A 16852-nucleotide genomic window follows, 5' to 3' on the forward strand; every position below is an offset into this window, starting at 1 on the left:
CCCTGTTCTGAAGAGGAATCAGAGGAAATAGAAACCTGGTCAGAGGAATCATACTCAGTATCTTGCCTAGGCCTTTTATCAGGAGGGGGATGGGAACCCCTGATCAGAGTAATTAGGTCCTTGGCCATTTAAGCATCTGTTTCTTTGGCATGGATGACTGTCCAGGTGAAAGCTGTACTTGTTTCTTTGTCTTTATAGGTGTTTTAGACTTTGTCTTGGCTGCTGAAATAGTCTTGATAGTAAGCTGTGTAGGTCTGAAAACACCCTCAGAAGCCGATGCCTGCTCAGCGGCTCCGGACCCATCTAAAGGAATAGTCTCCATAGGCCCAATATCTTGAGTTTCCAGAGGCCTAGTTGTCTCCACGTGGGAGTTGGAGGCAGCCTGTGGCTCTGAGGTAACGTGTGTCAGGGGCTGCGAAAGCGCCTCACTGAGAACCGGCGACTGGCCTAGAAGAGGCTTCGTCGTCGGTTTTGGACCTTGGATGCCTGTCCTTTTCTTTGTCCTTGCGCTTTTTATGAATTCCGGTCGTTGGTTGTTCCAACGGCATTACATAATTAAACCTTCGGCCAAAGTAATGTAAAGCAAAATCGAACCGACGCTTAATAGTGCGTTGGTTGAATCTATCTAGCAACGTCGTGGTCGGGGCCTAGACAAGGAATACAGTAAGAATGAAAATCCTTATAAGGTATTTGCTTCCCACAAGAAATACAATTATTAACTTTTACTGACATCAGTCTGGAGCAAGAAAAAGTTTCCCCAACAGGGTACAGATATGTGCACACAAGAGACAAAGACATACCAACATATGCAGATGCCTGGTCTTCCTTTCCTTCCTTTTTACACTTCAGGCACTGATTTAGAAATAGTGTGTGTGTGTGTGTGTGTGTGTGTGTGTGTGTGTGTGTGTATGCGTGCACATGTGTGTGTCAAACTGTTCAAATACTTTGAAGATGTGACAGACAATGAAGCAGATATCCAAACTACTGGAAAAATATCAGTGATCACAAATACATTCTGAGTATATAAGAATTTCATCCTTGTCTGGTTAGAAATGACAAGTTCAGGAAGAAATATGCTGCCTCACTCTAACTGTAGCCAGGATTCTGTTTCACTGCCCTGGATGGTCCAGCCATAATACCATCTATTTGGAAGCACTTTTGCAAGCTTTGCAAGAAGCTTTCAAAGCAATATGTTCTCAAACAGATGGCAGGATCAGCTCTACAGAAGAAACCTAAGGGATTTAAACTTTTAGGAATCCTTACTGGATACCAATTTAATACCCCTCCCAGATTCCCACAAGTTGCAAGTTTGAGGTCCTCTACTCAATCAGTCATTAAATGTTCATTTCTACCCTCTTACACAAATATGTAATATTCACTGTTAAGCAAACAGCAAATTAGAGAAGTAAGGCCACCTAGACATAACTCTTCTGGCCACTGTTTGTGGTGACCTTTACCAAATCAAGTGCCTTGCTGCAAAAGCCATTCTGCCTGATGTATTCTTCTCAGCAGTCAAAAACAGCTCTCCAAAGTACTACAAATATTCTGACAGGATAATCGGAGTTCTTACTTCAGTTGTAGCCTTGACTCTTTCAGCAAAAAGCAATTCCCAGCATTCTGAGTAATTTTTGCCAAGAAAAAGAGGCATATGTAAAGTATTCTTAAGTACTTCCTATATCAATACACTGGTACCCATCTTATCAGAATGTCCTGGGGACAATGTCTTCTATTTTTTCAGATGCAGGAAAACAAAGAAAGTGTATCTAAACAAATCACCTTAATTTTCTTGTATGCTCCCACAGCTGTCAACCAGAAAAAAGGGGAGTAAGTTCCATTTGTAAGGTGGAGCAAAGTTTATTTTCCTACAACCAGCATTTGTGTTCCTAGGGAAGGCCTAATTGTCAGCAAGGCAGAGGGGAGCATGCATTAAAAAAAAGGCAAGAAGGGCATCTTTATTGTGGAGCTGACAGGACAGCCCCCAATATAAAGTAGCTCCCAATGAAAGGCTCACATTTACATTATAAGGAAAAGAAAGCAGTGGGCAGAATGGTGACTGAAGTGTCAGCAGGATTCAGTGAAGGACTACATCAGACAGCAAGAGCACAGTTTACTTCTATCAGTTTGCAAACTGAGGAAAAAAAGAATGGTTGAGCCCACTGTCAGACATACTTGCATAAACACACACATTACAGAATAAATAAGTAAATAAATACATGCACATTACAAGATAAACAGCATTTATTATAATAAAGGAAAAAAATGGGCACTTCTCTTCAGTTTACTCCTTATGAAGCCTTCACAAACCTGCTAAAACATAAAAATATAGTGACCTGTTTCCCCCCTGTTGTTCCATTCACTGAGAAACCTACTTAGATATGCATGACTCAGTGCTCCTTCTGGAATCCTATCAGACGATTGAAGTTGCAAAATGTTAAAATTCATATGGTCGGGACCATATGATCGAAGTTTTGAAACTTTGAATGTTTTGAATGGAGATTGTGGTACAGTGCCGATCGGGAAATGTACCCTTTTCCTTACTGTAGTGTGATCTTGGAGTTGGTTTGTTTAATTTGCAGGGGGTTTGCGGGGGTGTAGAGGGGCTTGTCCCCCTGCAAAAATGTAAAAATAGAAAGTTTTTATTTTTATTTTTTTTTTAATGTTCAAATTTCCAAAAATTTGACCATATCGTCCCAACCATATGATTTTCAAACTTTCAAAACTTCGATCATCTGACAGGGATCCTTCTTTCTACACTATAGTTTTCAGGAATCATCTGCTGGGAGTTCTGCCCTTTGAAGCATACCTGATGAACAATATTTCAGTAATGAAATACAACCATATTTAGGAATACACACAATTCACATCGACATAAAGCAGCTGTTTTATAAAGAACTTAATAAAAAGTTAATGTGAACAGCTTCAGTTTTTTAAATCTACAGTCCTTAACAAAGACCCACAAAAAAAAAACAAAATAAATCCTGCACAGCCAAAGTGTAAAATTTGCCATGCTCCCACCCTCTTAAACATTCATTTCAGCAATGAATGACACTTGTCAAAGGCAAATTATTAAATACATTTAAAAAATTTAATCCACTACAAAGAGCAACACAAAATAAGAGGTTATGTACTCACCATAACGTTCCATGTTTGTTGCCCATAATCTCACCTTCATTCTTGCTGGTTGGGTCTGGAACCGAGCATCGGTTCCAACTCGCCCTATTACTAAATCTCGAGAGCTTCCACTGGATCAAGGCTATACCCTATTCCATCATGCTTAGGGAAGATTACCCAGATCTTGTTTGCAAAATACTAATACATTTTAATTCATATACAAAATCTCAATGGTAATAGTTATTAGCCTATGTCTCATGAGGCAAGAAGGGAAGCAGAAAACACAATTCACAACCAATAAAAATTCCTCTCGATCCTCCAGCAGTGAAGGTTGGGGGAAGGAGGGTGGGACGAAAGAATGAAGGCGACATTATGGACAACAAACATGGAACGTTATGTTGAGTACATAACTTCTTAATGTTATGCTGTCCCATCTCGCCTTCAATCTTGCTGATTGGGACAGTGTCCCTGGCATCTTCTTTCTTGGGTGGCTCAAGGGAATAAACTCTTTAGAACAGTGGAACCAAAGGAAGCCCTGTTCCGGGAGGCCACGTCTACTGTGTAATGAGTGATAAAGGTATGAGGTTTGACCCATGTGGCTGCAGCACAAATTGAGTCCATAGGTAATCTGACCTGAAAGGCGGCCAAAGTTGAAATAGCTCTTGTTGAGTGGCCTCTAATCTTTCCTAGCAGTTGTTTATGGTGAGAATTATATGCTTAGGCAATAGTGTCAGTAAGTCATTTTGACAAGGTAATTTTTGATATTGGTGCACCTTTCCTGTTATCTGAGAAGGAGATGAATAACTGGTCAGATTTTCTAAATTCCTTTATTCTATGCAAGTAGAAGTGTAACTGCCTGTGGACATCCAACTGGTGTAGCTTATATTCTGCCTTGTTGCCATAGTTTGGAAAGAAAACAGGCAGGTCAATGGACTGATTTAAGTTGGTCTCAGAACATGCTTTGGGAAGGAATGAAGGATTTGTTCTAAAAGAGACTCTGTCTTTGTGAAAAACTAAATAGGGAGGGCATATGGACAGAGCCTGAAGTTCTGAAACCCGCCTAGCTAAAGTAATGGCTACCAAAAAGGCTGTTTTCCAGGTTAGAAATTTTAGTTGGCAAGAGGAAGCTGGTTTGTATGGTGGGAGAATCAGAGTAGTCAGTACCAAATTGAGGTCCCAAGGAGGTGGTGGTTCCCTTATTGGAGGCCTTAGTAAAAATGGACCTCTCAGGAAAGCTTTGCACAATCTGTGAGACAATATTTTTTATCCAATGTCTCCTATGTGGTAGTTAGATATGGTGGCTAATTGTACTCGTATGGTAGTTGCTGCTGCACCTTCATTAAAAATTTCTGCTACGAACTCTAAAATTGCACTTATGGGGGCTGTGAAGGGGTCTATGTGACTCTTGGAAGCCCAACAAGAAAACCTTTTCCATTTGCTAGCATAAAGCTTTCTAGTTGTTGTCTTATGAGATGAAACTAGAATGGGTCTCACTGCAGAGTCATATGTCTGGAAGCCTGGCTAAGATTGGAAGTGGAACAGCCAAGCTGTCAGTTTGAGGGTTTGGATAGAGGGCTGGAGCATTCCTGACTGATGAGTCAGAAGATCTGGTACTGGGTCCAGAATCCACTGCTCTTCTAAGAGATAAGGCCATAGGAAAGGAAACCAGATCTGATGAGTCCAGTATGGAGTGATGAGTATTAACCTGCAACTCAATGATCTGGCTTTCTGTAGAACTTTGGGGATTAGTGGAAATGGGGGAAAGGCATAAAGGAGTCCCAGAGGACAATCGTGAATGACTGCATCCCTTGGTGACTCCCCCGGAGGGGGGATTAGGGCAAGGTAGCTGCTGCATTTGGTGTTCATGGACGTGGCAAAAAGGTCGCAGCAAGGGTGGACCCACTTGCAAAAAATCTGGTTCGCAATTTCCTGTTTTAGGGACCACTCATGAGGCATTAGAATTGCTCTGCTCAATTTGTTCTCTATCGTGTTGGAGTTCCCAGGAATATGCGCTGCAATAAGAAAATGTTGGGAAGAGACTGCCCATTCCCATACTCTTTGAGCATCTTGACAGAGGGGGTAGGATATGGTTCCACCTTGTTTATTGATATACCACACTACCGACATATTGTCTGTCTGTATTGCAATCGTACCTGGTGGAAGAGAGCTCTGGAATGCCTGCAATGCTGGAAGCACCACTCTTATCTCTAGGACATTGATGTGCAAGTGGTACTTGTGTTCCTGCCACGTTCCTTGATGATCTTTCCCATATAATGCCCCCCCACCCCCACCCCATCTGGGAAGCATCCGTGGTCACTGTTGCTACTGGCTGAGGGAGAGTGAACGGCCTGCCTAGAGTTACCTGTGTGGATTGAACCACCAGCATAGGTCTTTCTTGTAGGAGTCTGTAATAAAGATCTTGTGGGACATGGGTAGCTCCTGCATAGACCACTGAGTGAACAGTAGCCACTGTAGGACTCTCATATGTAGACAGGCCAGAGGTACTAATGTTATCACAGCTGCCATGGTGCCTAAGACCTTTAGTCCAAACTTTGCCTGTACTTTCTTTCTCAAGAGCAAGATGGACACGATGGCGCAGTGTCTGTACCCTGTCGTGAGGCAGTTTTGTTACCATGTCTTCTGTGTTTAAATTTGCTCCTATGAATGCAATATGCTATGATGGCAACAAGGCAGATTTTTCAAAATTTATGGTAATGCCCAGTTCCGAGCATAGATGAATGGTGGTGTATCTTGCTTTGGTTAGTAGATGCTCGGTGGTGGTGGTCAGGAGCCAGTCATCTAAGTATGGATACACCCGGAATCCTAGACGCCTCAGGTGAGCTGTGACTACTGCCATGCATTTGGTAAACACTCTGGGGGCTATAGTAAGACCAAAGGGCAGAGCTCAGAATTGGTAATAACTGTCTCCCAGCTGGAAGCGTAGATGTCTCCTGGATCGCCTGTCCATTTTTATATGGTAGTACGCATCCTGAAGATCGACTGAGCACATCCAACTGTCTTGTCCCAGAAAAGGGAGTATTTGATTGCAGTGTCACCATCTGGAACTTTGATTTTTCTTATGGACTTGTTCAGCCTGCTGAGATCCAAGATGGGTCTCCAGTCCCCTGTTTTCTTTGGAACTAAAAAGAACTTTGAGTAAGTTCCGGATCTGATTTGGTCTGTGAGGACGTCTTGGATGACTCTTTTTCTTAGTAAGCTTTGTATCTCTAGGGTTGCTTGATCCCTTTGACAGGGTGGAATGTCTGGGACTGATCTTGTTTGTGGGGGTGGGGTAGAGAAGGATATGTTGTGTCCCCTGGATATTATTGACTGTACCCATTTGTCTTGAGTGATGTTTAGCTGGGCTTTTGGGTGCAGTGATAGTCTGCCCCCGACTGCCTCCGGAGGTGGATAGGTGGGCCCCCTTTCAGGAGCGCTGGAAGGGTTTGCCAGAGAACGTATCTCTGTTGCCCTGACTTTGCAAACCCCCTATGCAGCGAGGTCAGCGTCTTCCATTGTTATTTCCCCCTCTGCCCCTGGGGGAAGATTCACTACGTGCATCTGGCGAAGCTCTTTGGGATTTATGCAACCACATTTTCCCTCCCTTCTGGCCTTTGGGATAAGGCTTGGTAGGGAGGGAAAAATGTACTCCCATGGCAGACAGAGTTTTGCCTTCTTGTTCGCACCAGGTCAGAGTCACTTTAACTTTTGGCCTGAACAAGGACGAGCTGTCAAAAGGGGCATTAGTGAAGGAAGACTTGAAGGGCTCAGCAAACTTGCAAAGGCGCATCCAGGAAAGCCTCCTCAGAGCGATTCATGTACTAGCTGCCCTACTTGCACCATCAGCTGCATAAGAAATGAGCCGCATTGAGGAGTTCACTACTGAATTTAAGGTAGCAAGCTGGGCAGTCACCTTATCTGGAACCCCTCCGGCTGTGGAACCTTGGAGGGTATCACCTAGGTCCGTTAGGAGATCCCTCTGAAGTCTGGTAAAATGGGTCAAAAGCCACTGATGAGAATGTATGCTTCCCATACCTGTCCAACGTTCGAGATTCCTTATTCAGTGGATGGACAGATGAAGAAGTCTCAGCTAACTCCTTTTTGGTGGCTGTCGCCACCACCATAGCATCTACTGGGACACCTTTGGTTAAGAAATCTTTGTCCGACGATGTAATTATGATTTTGTTGGGGCTCCTCAGAACAGGTTCCACAGATTCTAGCGAGCCCCATGCCTTTCAACTAACAACATTGAGGAGCTGGTCGAAGGGCAGAGACACTCAAGAGGTGGAGGGTCAAGAACGAAATGCCTCCAGGTATACAGACTCATCCTCAGAAGGGGTAAGGGTCTTCCAGCCACCTCTCTGCTTCAGGATCTCTAGGAAGTCTGAGAAGGAGACATCTTTACAGAGTGACCGTGGGGACCCGTCTGAATCATCTAAGTCCATATCTGAAGTGACAGACTCCTCAGGGGAGTCTAGATGCTTCCTCTTAAATGTTCCGTTCTGAGAAACCTCTCCAGAAGGGACCTCTGGGGAGGTTTCAGAAGAGAGTGACTCACCCAATGGGGCATCCTGGGGCATCGGTTCTCTACGCCTAGAGTGGAGGGATGGTAGAGAGACAGACACAGGCACTTTTGTGGGAAGAGTGCTTGGATCTGACAGTGGAGCCATCAGGGGTGACAGCACACTCCTCATCATCTCGAAGGCACCACAACCCGGGCCCGAGGGAGCTTCTGGCTCTAAAAAGCCAGAAGACTCCCCACATATCAAGCAGATGGGTTCCGAGGCCAATGTAGGCACCAAGCTCACCTGTGCTGATGCCTCTTGAGGCAGATTCAGATCCAACAAAGGTCCGATCCGACTTTCCTCCCCAGACCCGACGAGGAAGCGTCGGCTCCCAGACCCTTAGACAGCAGATGGCATTGAAGAGGTCGGAGCAGAAGTCAGGACCAAAAAACCTGGGGTAGGTCTCGGACACGACGGTTCCACCACAAACACATCAAAGCACTCTGGCTGCGAAATCACTCGAGTCGGAGGAGGAACAGAAGAAGGGCAAAGGCAGTTGTCGGTTCCAATTCCTTCTGGCCTGGACTCAAAAGGATCTTGGCCAGAGCCAGAGTCCGAAGCAACCTCCTGACCACCTGCTTCACACGTCATCATCTGACAGACTCCTGGAGGATCGAGAGGACGAGGTAAAAGATTTGACGTTTCCAGCCACCAACTGCAAAATAGGTGACTGTGGAATTGAAGAGACCAGCTCCAAGATTGGGAACCAGCTCCGTCTATGGCTCCTATTCAGTTCCAAAGAAACTGCTGGAACTGAAGGAGTTGTCTTTTCAGGCCCGAAAGATTTCAGGTCCGAAGTCGTGTCTTTCGCTAGCTTCTTTACCGGCTCAGAAGTAGGAGCCAAAGAAGACGCTCTTTTGATTGACTTATCCGTTTTGGTGGTTGAGAAGATTTGGAGGAGGTCTGGTTCCCTTCCAGTGCATCAGAAAAAGGAACTTTAAGCAATCCCCTGAGATTAAGCTTGTTTTTGCGTTCCTGCAGGACCCTGGAACTAAACCTGTGACAAATGGAGCAAGAGTCTTGAAGGTGTATTGCACCCAAACAGTAGACACAACTAGTGTGCCTGTCAGTTAAAGACATTTTTTGTGAATAGGAATCACAATTTAAGAAGCCTGACTGCATCACTTCTTTTCCGTCCTTGGACATAATGGTAAGTAGGTAAGTAACAATAACAACAAACACTGTCCAGGAAACTAGATTAATAAGAATAACAAGATTAACTATGAAAAAACTATCAAAACTATTTAACCCAGTACACCAGTAAAGAGTAAATATATATATCTTCTAATTCACTTTTTTTTTTTTTTTTGAAAATTCACACATGAAGAGAAAAAAAGGTTCTAGAGGACGTGTCTCTAACTTAAATGATGAAACCTCTTTAGGAAGGGGAAGTAAGCAGTAGGGTAGCCCTCTAATTTAAATGGGCAAGGAAAGAAAAGACAAACCCTCTAACTTAAACGGGTTTCTCAAAGATAATAGAAAGCTTTTAGTGAAACCGGATAGAGGAGAAGCTGTAGGCCTAAAGAAAGCAACGGCCAGCCACAAACAAAGGCAACAAGCGAAAAAACTAGTAATTCACCACAAGGTGATACCTAAAACACTATAACTAACTACAAGAACAATATTTATCCAAACAGTATTACCAAAAACAGAATAATAATGAAAAATTATTTTCACTTGGCCTGATCCTAGTGAGAAGTGTCTGATCTAGTTTAGCGGCAAATGAGATCTGGATATTCTTCCCTAAGCCTGATGGGATAGGGTATAGCCTCGAGCCAGTGGAAACTCTTGAGCCTTAGTAATAGGCCGAGTCAGAACTGATGCTTGGTTCCAAACCCAACCAGCAAGAATAAAGGCAAGATGGGACAACATAACATCATAAGATTTAAACTGGTTGTAAAAAGAGATAGAGGAAGGGACGTCAGCCTAAAAATTATATGACTGCTTATAATACAGTCATGGTGAACTCTACATGTGCAGTACAAGTAGCCACTTTCCTGTCCTCCATTTATGGGTAAAATTAAAGAAATGATGAGTCAAGTTACACAAGTGAGTGCAAAGGAAGACAGGAGAAATAATACAACAATGGCAAAAATAAAGGAACCATATGCAGTTCCACACTAATGACAAAATTTCCACAGGATATAGCCTAGACACAACTAATTCCCTTCTGTGTTTCTAGCTTTGCTGCTGAATACAGCAAAAAAGAGGCAGAATATAAACTGCAGTAATTTATAGGAAGTAAAGGCACGTTTACAATGTAAATGATAGCAGCAATCACACTTGCCAACCTGCTCACCTCTGCCATTAATTTTGATATTCATAGGAATTTGAGTTGCCATGGCAAATAAGTTCTGTTGAAATGCCTGCTGTACAAAACGTTGCTGCTCCTCAGCGATCCGTGCCATCTTCTTCTCAGGTGGCTCACCCGTTTCAAGCTTCTCCCTTAAATGTTCTAGTGTTGCTGCCCTTGCAAGTGCTGCCGCCGTGTTCTGATTTGCTAAACTGGCAGGAATATGAATGCGGTTCGACAGGTGAAGAGGCACTGTGCTTCCATCTTCTAGGAAATTGAGGACATGAAAGTTTAAATAGAAAAAAGAAAAACTTTTAGGCAGAGAAAGCAATGTAAACAAGAAAATTATAGATAGCATTCAAAAAGGCCAGTCCAGCAAAAACAATCTGTCTTCCAATTAGCAGGATACCATGACAAAAAAAGACCACTAAGGTTCTAATTTACAACTGTTAATTTACCATAATGTGCCTATGACCTATTATAATTCCGGTGATGCAAAGACTGCTTGTATCCTTTGTTCTCTTTCACCACTTTCTTTCATTCTGTACTGATGCATTCCCACAAATCATTACAATAAAATGTGTGCACCAAAGTTACTTAATTTTAAAAGAAAATTTTGACAAAATGCTTAATTGCAGTTATACCAGACTACAGCGGAAGCGTTGTTGCCTCACAGCAAGAGGTTTTCTTGTTCGATTCTCGACTGGAGTGCCTTCTGTGTGGAGTTTGCATGTCCTCCCCGCAGTCGAGTGGCCTCCGAAAGACATGTGTGAATGGGCATGCCTTCGCTAAAGGTCGTCGGGCTGGCAACTCGGCACCATAAAAATCTACTGCCAATCATTAGCGGACCGGAGTTCCGCTGTGGCGAACCCTAACAGGGAAAAGCAGAAAAGATAAACAACAACAACAACAACCAGATTACATGTATAACATTTTTTTAGTTTTAACTCCCAAATGCAAAAACCCAACTCCAAAACTTCTTTTTAACCCAAATGGGGTACTTGTCTAGAATTGAAGGTCTTGAACCCGGGGCACCTTAGCAAAGGTGGGGGAAGATCTTGCGGTATTACTTGCCACTCCACACTCTTCTTGCCTCTTTTTTCCCATCTTGAGTTCAGCAGATTACTCAAGCAACAGGCCCTTAACAAACTCCTTCCACAACTGTTAATCTGTTTGCAAATGTTATTTTGAAAAGTTGTTACTGCCCCTTGGCCTGGGTCATGACCGAAAACTTTGAATCAGTTCACTTTCCAATGTGTGTCTAAAGGCAAAAAAAAAAAAAAACTTTGCTAGAATCTCCTTGTGTTCTGGCTAAGTGTGCTTCTCAGCTGATAAGTATATTTTTGGCACTTTTTAACTGTTCAGAGTTGAATAAAACAACAGAATACAGTTTGAATAAATTGCAAGTGTGTTAGCTTGCACTGAACTTGAATTGTTTTTAGGGCTGTTTTAGCTGCTTTTCTGTAAAAAAAAAAAAAAATTCTAAGCTTGTTTCCTGCCTTTCCTGTAACTAGTCTACTCCAGATACAGATTTGCTGTATCCAGGACTGTCTGTAAGCTTCTGAGTCCCCCAAGCCTTTGTGTGTTGGAGGGAAGCCTTCTAGCTTATCAGTGGGAGTGGTAAGCACTAGGCAGCCTACCTACCACAAGAGAAGTGGTTTCTGGCTCAGAAATTGTAGTTTACTGGCCGTTTGGGCAGTTTTTTCCATCTCTTTCCACTTTCTGGATTAAAAGCCCACATTTGCACTTGTTTCCCGCCTTTCCTGTAACTACTCTAGTCCAGATAAAGATTTGCTGTATCCAGGACTGTTTGTAAGCTTCTGAGCGGTGCCAAAGTTCGTTCTTCAATTTTTTCCCTTAGTTCTACTAGTTCTCTCCTCTCCTGCACTTTTACTAGCTTATTAGTCCAGCACTTTATCAGACTTCTTGTAGCAATTATTGTAGCACACAAAGTTCTACCAGCACTAAACGTTCTACAAGGAAAACAGCTCCAGTACTTGCTATTAATGCCCACCCCTCCAGGCATGTTTAAAGGTCAGTTCCCTGTGTTTTCTCCTATTAACAGTGAACTTCGGCATCCTGAGACAATGTAGCAACTACCTCATGTACACTGACAACCCTCTCCTCTTACCTCCCAACACTCAGACTTGCGAGAGATGCACATATATCCAAATTGAAAGCCACGTACTCTTCAGCCAAGACCGGAATAGCTGGTCAAGAGGAGAAGGTCAGCACTACTTGCACCATGCCACATGGAACACACAGCCCTCCAGAACACACACCAGCACTGCCTTCACATAAAAACACAAACCACACACCCACCTTTGCGGAGGCTTTCAATAAAAATCTATCCAAACAGCAGAGACCTCCAAAGCAGAAATGCACTCTACCACCACAACACAACACTAATCATGCGACACATAACTCTCCTAAACAGTGTGCCACTCAACCAAAGCCCCTAAGGCAAAACAGCATGTGCAACACACCAGTCATAGGTGACTCAATAGTGAGGCACACTGGTGTCCCACTCACTAGGCTGAATAAGGAGAAAGTAAGTCAGCTGCCGGTCAGGTGCCAGAATCCACCACATAACACATGCACTAAGGTCCCTCAACAACAGGTACAAATATGACTCTGTCATTGTACATGTGGTGTGAATGACCTGAGATGTACCTCCCTGGACTAAATGAAAAGAGACATGGAGGAGATCTCGGATTATGTAGCCCAGGTGGGTATGACCCTAGCCCTGAACAGCATCCTACCATCACCCAGAATGATACCACAGTACAAGCAGAAAATTACTGATTTCAACAATTGGCTAAGTTTCTGGCATCATTCTAAGGGGATCCAGTATCTGTCTACCTGGGATGACATGACTGACAGACCTCGATACTTTGCCAGAGATGGCCTGAATCTGTCTCCCCTGGGCTTCCCGATACTGGCCAAGGTTCTTGCCACCCCTATAGTGCCTTTTTAGGTGGTGTTCCAAAGACTAAAATACTATCATAACAGCTACAAACAAATGCAATCTGAGGGTCATCCTGCTCAATGCTAGAAGTCTAAATCTCAAAATGCGCTCGCTAGAAGCACTCCTCAAAATGGAGAACATCGACATTTCTGCTGTAACAGAGACCTGGTTTAAAGCAGCAGAAAGTAACCCTGCACTACCAGGCTATAACTCATTCCACACCTTTCGGCTCCACAACTTGGACCAAAGCTCCAAAGGTGGTAGTCTTTCCATGTTCATAAAGGATGCGCACACCTCCAGACTGGTAAGTCAAGATAATGCACCACAGATACTTCAGGTGCAGCTAACATTGGGTAAGACAGCGATTCATGTTCTAGCCTGCTATAGGTCCCCAACCATGTCCCATGACTCACACTCCACATTCCTAAGAACCCTAGAGAATATTAGGGTGCAACCTAATGCTCTCATACTGGGCGACTTCAACTACCCCTCCAATAACTGGGAAAACTACTTATGTACCAATACACTTGCCCAACATTTCCTGGAATTCATTAATTCCAATGCCCTGGGACCAGCTCGTTCTTACCCCCACAAGAGATAGGTAGCAACATCCTTGCCTGGTTATTACTAACATGGGCGACCGCTGCTCTACACCAACAGTCAACTCCTCCCTAGTTAGATCCAACCACAAACTAATCACCTTGGAAATCCACATCCCTCCCTCCCCGCAAAGGTAACCACCATGAAAAACTTCTCCAGAGCTAACTTTGGTCCCCTAAAAACAGAGCTGGCTAACTTCACGGCACCCATGCAAATGGAGAATAGTTGAATGACTGCAGAATCATACAGCAATGCACTGTATGAATACGTACACAAATGCATGGATCTCGTCATACCCAAAAAAAGGAAGCCAATCTGGTGGTCCCCTGCCATAAACAAACTCTACAACAGAAGGCGGAAACTAATGCAGAATAAGGTGAACTCCCAAGACGGGAAAAACTCCCTTATCAGCCTCAACAAAAAGTTGAGATTCCTCATCAAATCCTCTAAAGCTAGCTATGAAAACAGGATTGTAGCAGATAGTAAAGACAACCACAAGGCCTTCTATAGTTATGTAAAGAATCTCCATGGCAATGCCCAGATTTGCTCTGAGCTACTGCACAATGGTACTTCCCATACCGAGCCAACAGATATTGCTAATATATTGGCTAACAGATTCAGTGCCAACTTTACCCCTCCCCCAAAAGACCAATCACAATACCAGTAGATTGCCAGGCACCAAGTATTACTGCTGCACAGGTTAAAACAGCACTGTCCAAGGCCAGGAATACAGCTTCTATGGGACCTGACAATATCCCTGGTTGTCTCACCTAGTGATATACATGAACTACAGAGTGAACTGGCACCTCACTTGTGTGCCCTGTTCAACCACAGCCTCACTTCAGGCTTAGTCCCTACCGAATGGCGCACGACTACAGTCATCCCTCTCCACAAAAGAGGAGCAATTACAGACCCTGGGAACTATCTCCCCATTAGCCTGACGAGTTTGATATGCAGAGCTACGGAACGCATCATCATGGACCTAATAAACAAGGATATAGGGACTATCCAAACTCTGGATTCCACACAGTTTGGTTTTGTGAAGGGCAGAGCATGCCTGCTCAACCTGGTCGACTTCTTTGAGTCAGTCCCTAGAGCTGTGGATGAAGGCAAGGTGGTTCATACAGCCTACCTTGATCTGGCCAAGGCCTTTGATACCATTCCCCATTCAGGAATCATAGAAAATCTCACTAAGCTAGGCATCAACCTGTATATCACTAGGTGGGTTGCAAACTGGCTCACAGATAGAACCCACAGTGTGAAAGTAGTTGACTCCAAGTCAGACTGCTGACCAGTCACGAGTGGAGTTCCACAGGGTTCGGTCCTGGGTCCTCTCCTGTTTGTTATCTACTTCTCTGAAGTCTAGGCCAACAAGAAGGGACTCTGGTTGACAAAGTTCGCAGATGATTGCAAGTTGGGAGCTATTACTAACTCCCCAAGTGATGTTGAAATCCTACACAAAAGGCCTCACTGAGACCAACGACTGGTGTTACAACCATGGCGTTAAGCTCAATGCCAAAAAATGTGTCATCGTCCCCTTTGGGAAAAACCCGGTTCCCATGAATTACCACATCGATGGTAGTCCACTGAAAGTACAGTTGTGTACTCTTACCATAAATGTAGATGTTCGAGCGTATTCACTGTTGCAGTCATTACATTTGGGTAATCTACTGGTAGGTCGGCCTGAATAACAAAGTCTTGGGTCCTGCGCCAGTTGCTGTCTCTTCTTCCATGACGTCAGGTCGGCAAGGGTATAAACCATGCAGCCGACGCCATTTTAATCAGTTTTTCTTGCCCCAGATGTCAGGTGCCCCCCAAATGGGGAACAAAAAATATATATATCTATATCTGTGTACATCCAATAAATGCAGAATCCGCTCCCCCATGTTCTGTGGATTTGGGAAAAAAGTTGGCGGATGAACGGTCTGATTAAGAGCCACAGGCATAAAGGATGGATTGGTCCTGAGGGCCACTCTGCCCGGATAAAAGATAATGAAAGCCTCCACTGCCATGAGAGCCTGTAGCTCTGAAATCCTTCTAGCTGAAGTGACTGCTAAAAGAAAAGCTGTCTTCCAAGAGAGAAATTTTGTCTGCAGTAGCAGCTGGTTCAAAAGGAAGTAGGGTGAGTTTTTCCAGCACAAAATTCAGGTCCCATGCAGGAGTTTGTGCTCTCCTGGGAGGTCTCAAATTTTTAGCCCCTCTGAGGTACTGCTTTAGCAGGGGATGAGAAAAGAGAAGAGGCTCTGTGTTGTAATGAGCCGAAATGGCAGAGGCATGGATTTGTATAGAAGAAAAAGATAGGCCTTTATGAAGCATCTCAGTTAAATATTGCAAAAGCTGAGGAATATTGGGCATTGCCGTGTTTATTCCTTGTCCTTGGTTCTAGGCACAGAATCTTTTCCATTTATCAGCATAAGATTTTCTAGTACTAGACCTAGCCTCCAAAATGACATCTATCACAGGTTTACTGAGAGATGTGACTGGTGAAATTAGGTGATTAGCCATGCTGCAAGATTCAGAGTTTGAAGCTGAGTGTGCAGAATTTGATAGTTCTGCTGAGACAGTAGATAAGGGGTCTGTGACATATTGCGTAGGAGCGGGTACCAGTGTTGCCGAGGCCAGTCTGGAGCAATCAGAATCATTTTTGTTTTTTCCTGTCTCACTTTTAGTAAAACCTTGGAGAGCAGAGGCAGAGGGGGAAAGGCATGGATGAATTCTTGTGCAGAATTTGTCCAACTGATAGTTTTGGGGAGAGGCAAAAAGATCTATGTCTGGGCTCCCCCATTTTCGTGTCAACATGTTGAAGATTTGTGGATCCAGTTTCCATTCGTGTGGGTCCATAAGATTTCTGCTTAGTTCGTCTGCCAGAGTATTTTGCTTTCCTGGCAGGAATTGAGCTTGTAGATGTATTTGGTAAGTCAAGGTTGTGTTCCACAAAGCCATGGCTAGTCTGCAAAGGGGGTAGGAGTGGGTACCCCCCTGCTTGTTTATGTACCACATAACTGTGGTGTTGTCTGTCTTTATCAGTAGTTGTCCTGGATGAAGAAAGTCCTTGAAGGCTGTCAGAGCATTCTGCACAGCTAGGATTTCTTTCTGGTTGATATGTAGGTGCATTTGAGTTGGGCTCCATTCGCCCTGAATGCATCTCCCTGCCAGATGGGCCCCCCAAGCATAATCTGATGCGTCTGTAGTCAGGGTTTGGGTGGCAGGGGGTGGAATGAATGACAGTCCCTTGATTTGGTGACAGGCCTCTGCCCACCATAGGAACTTCTGTTGCAGGCAAGGAATGATAGGAATCATTGTTTCCAGGCTGTG

General features: G+C 44.0%; 1 protein-coding gene across 1 annotated transcript in view; it reads right to left on the reverse strand.

Moving 5' to 3' along the window:
* ARID3B (AT-rich interaction domain 3B) overlaps window positions 1–16852 on the reverse strand; it is a 348945-nt gene that overhangs the window by 261522 nt on the left and 70571 nt on the right. The window contains exon 4 of the mRNA XM_044076308.1: window positions 9976–10236. Within this exon, the coding sequence (XP_043932243.1) occupies window positions 9976–10236 (261 nt within the window). The remainder of the gene's footprint in view (window positions 1–9975; window positions 10237–16852) is intronic.

This window comes from Protopterus annectens, chromosome 7.part0 (genome assembly GCF_019279795.1).
Source record: "Protopterus annectens isolate FY-2018-M chromosome 7.part0, PAN1.0, whole genome shotgun sequence".
NCBI classification, from domain to species: Eukaryota; Metazoa; Chordata; order Ceratodontiformes; family Protopteridae; genus Protopterus; species Protopterus annectens.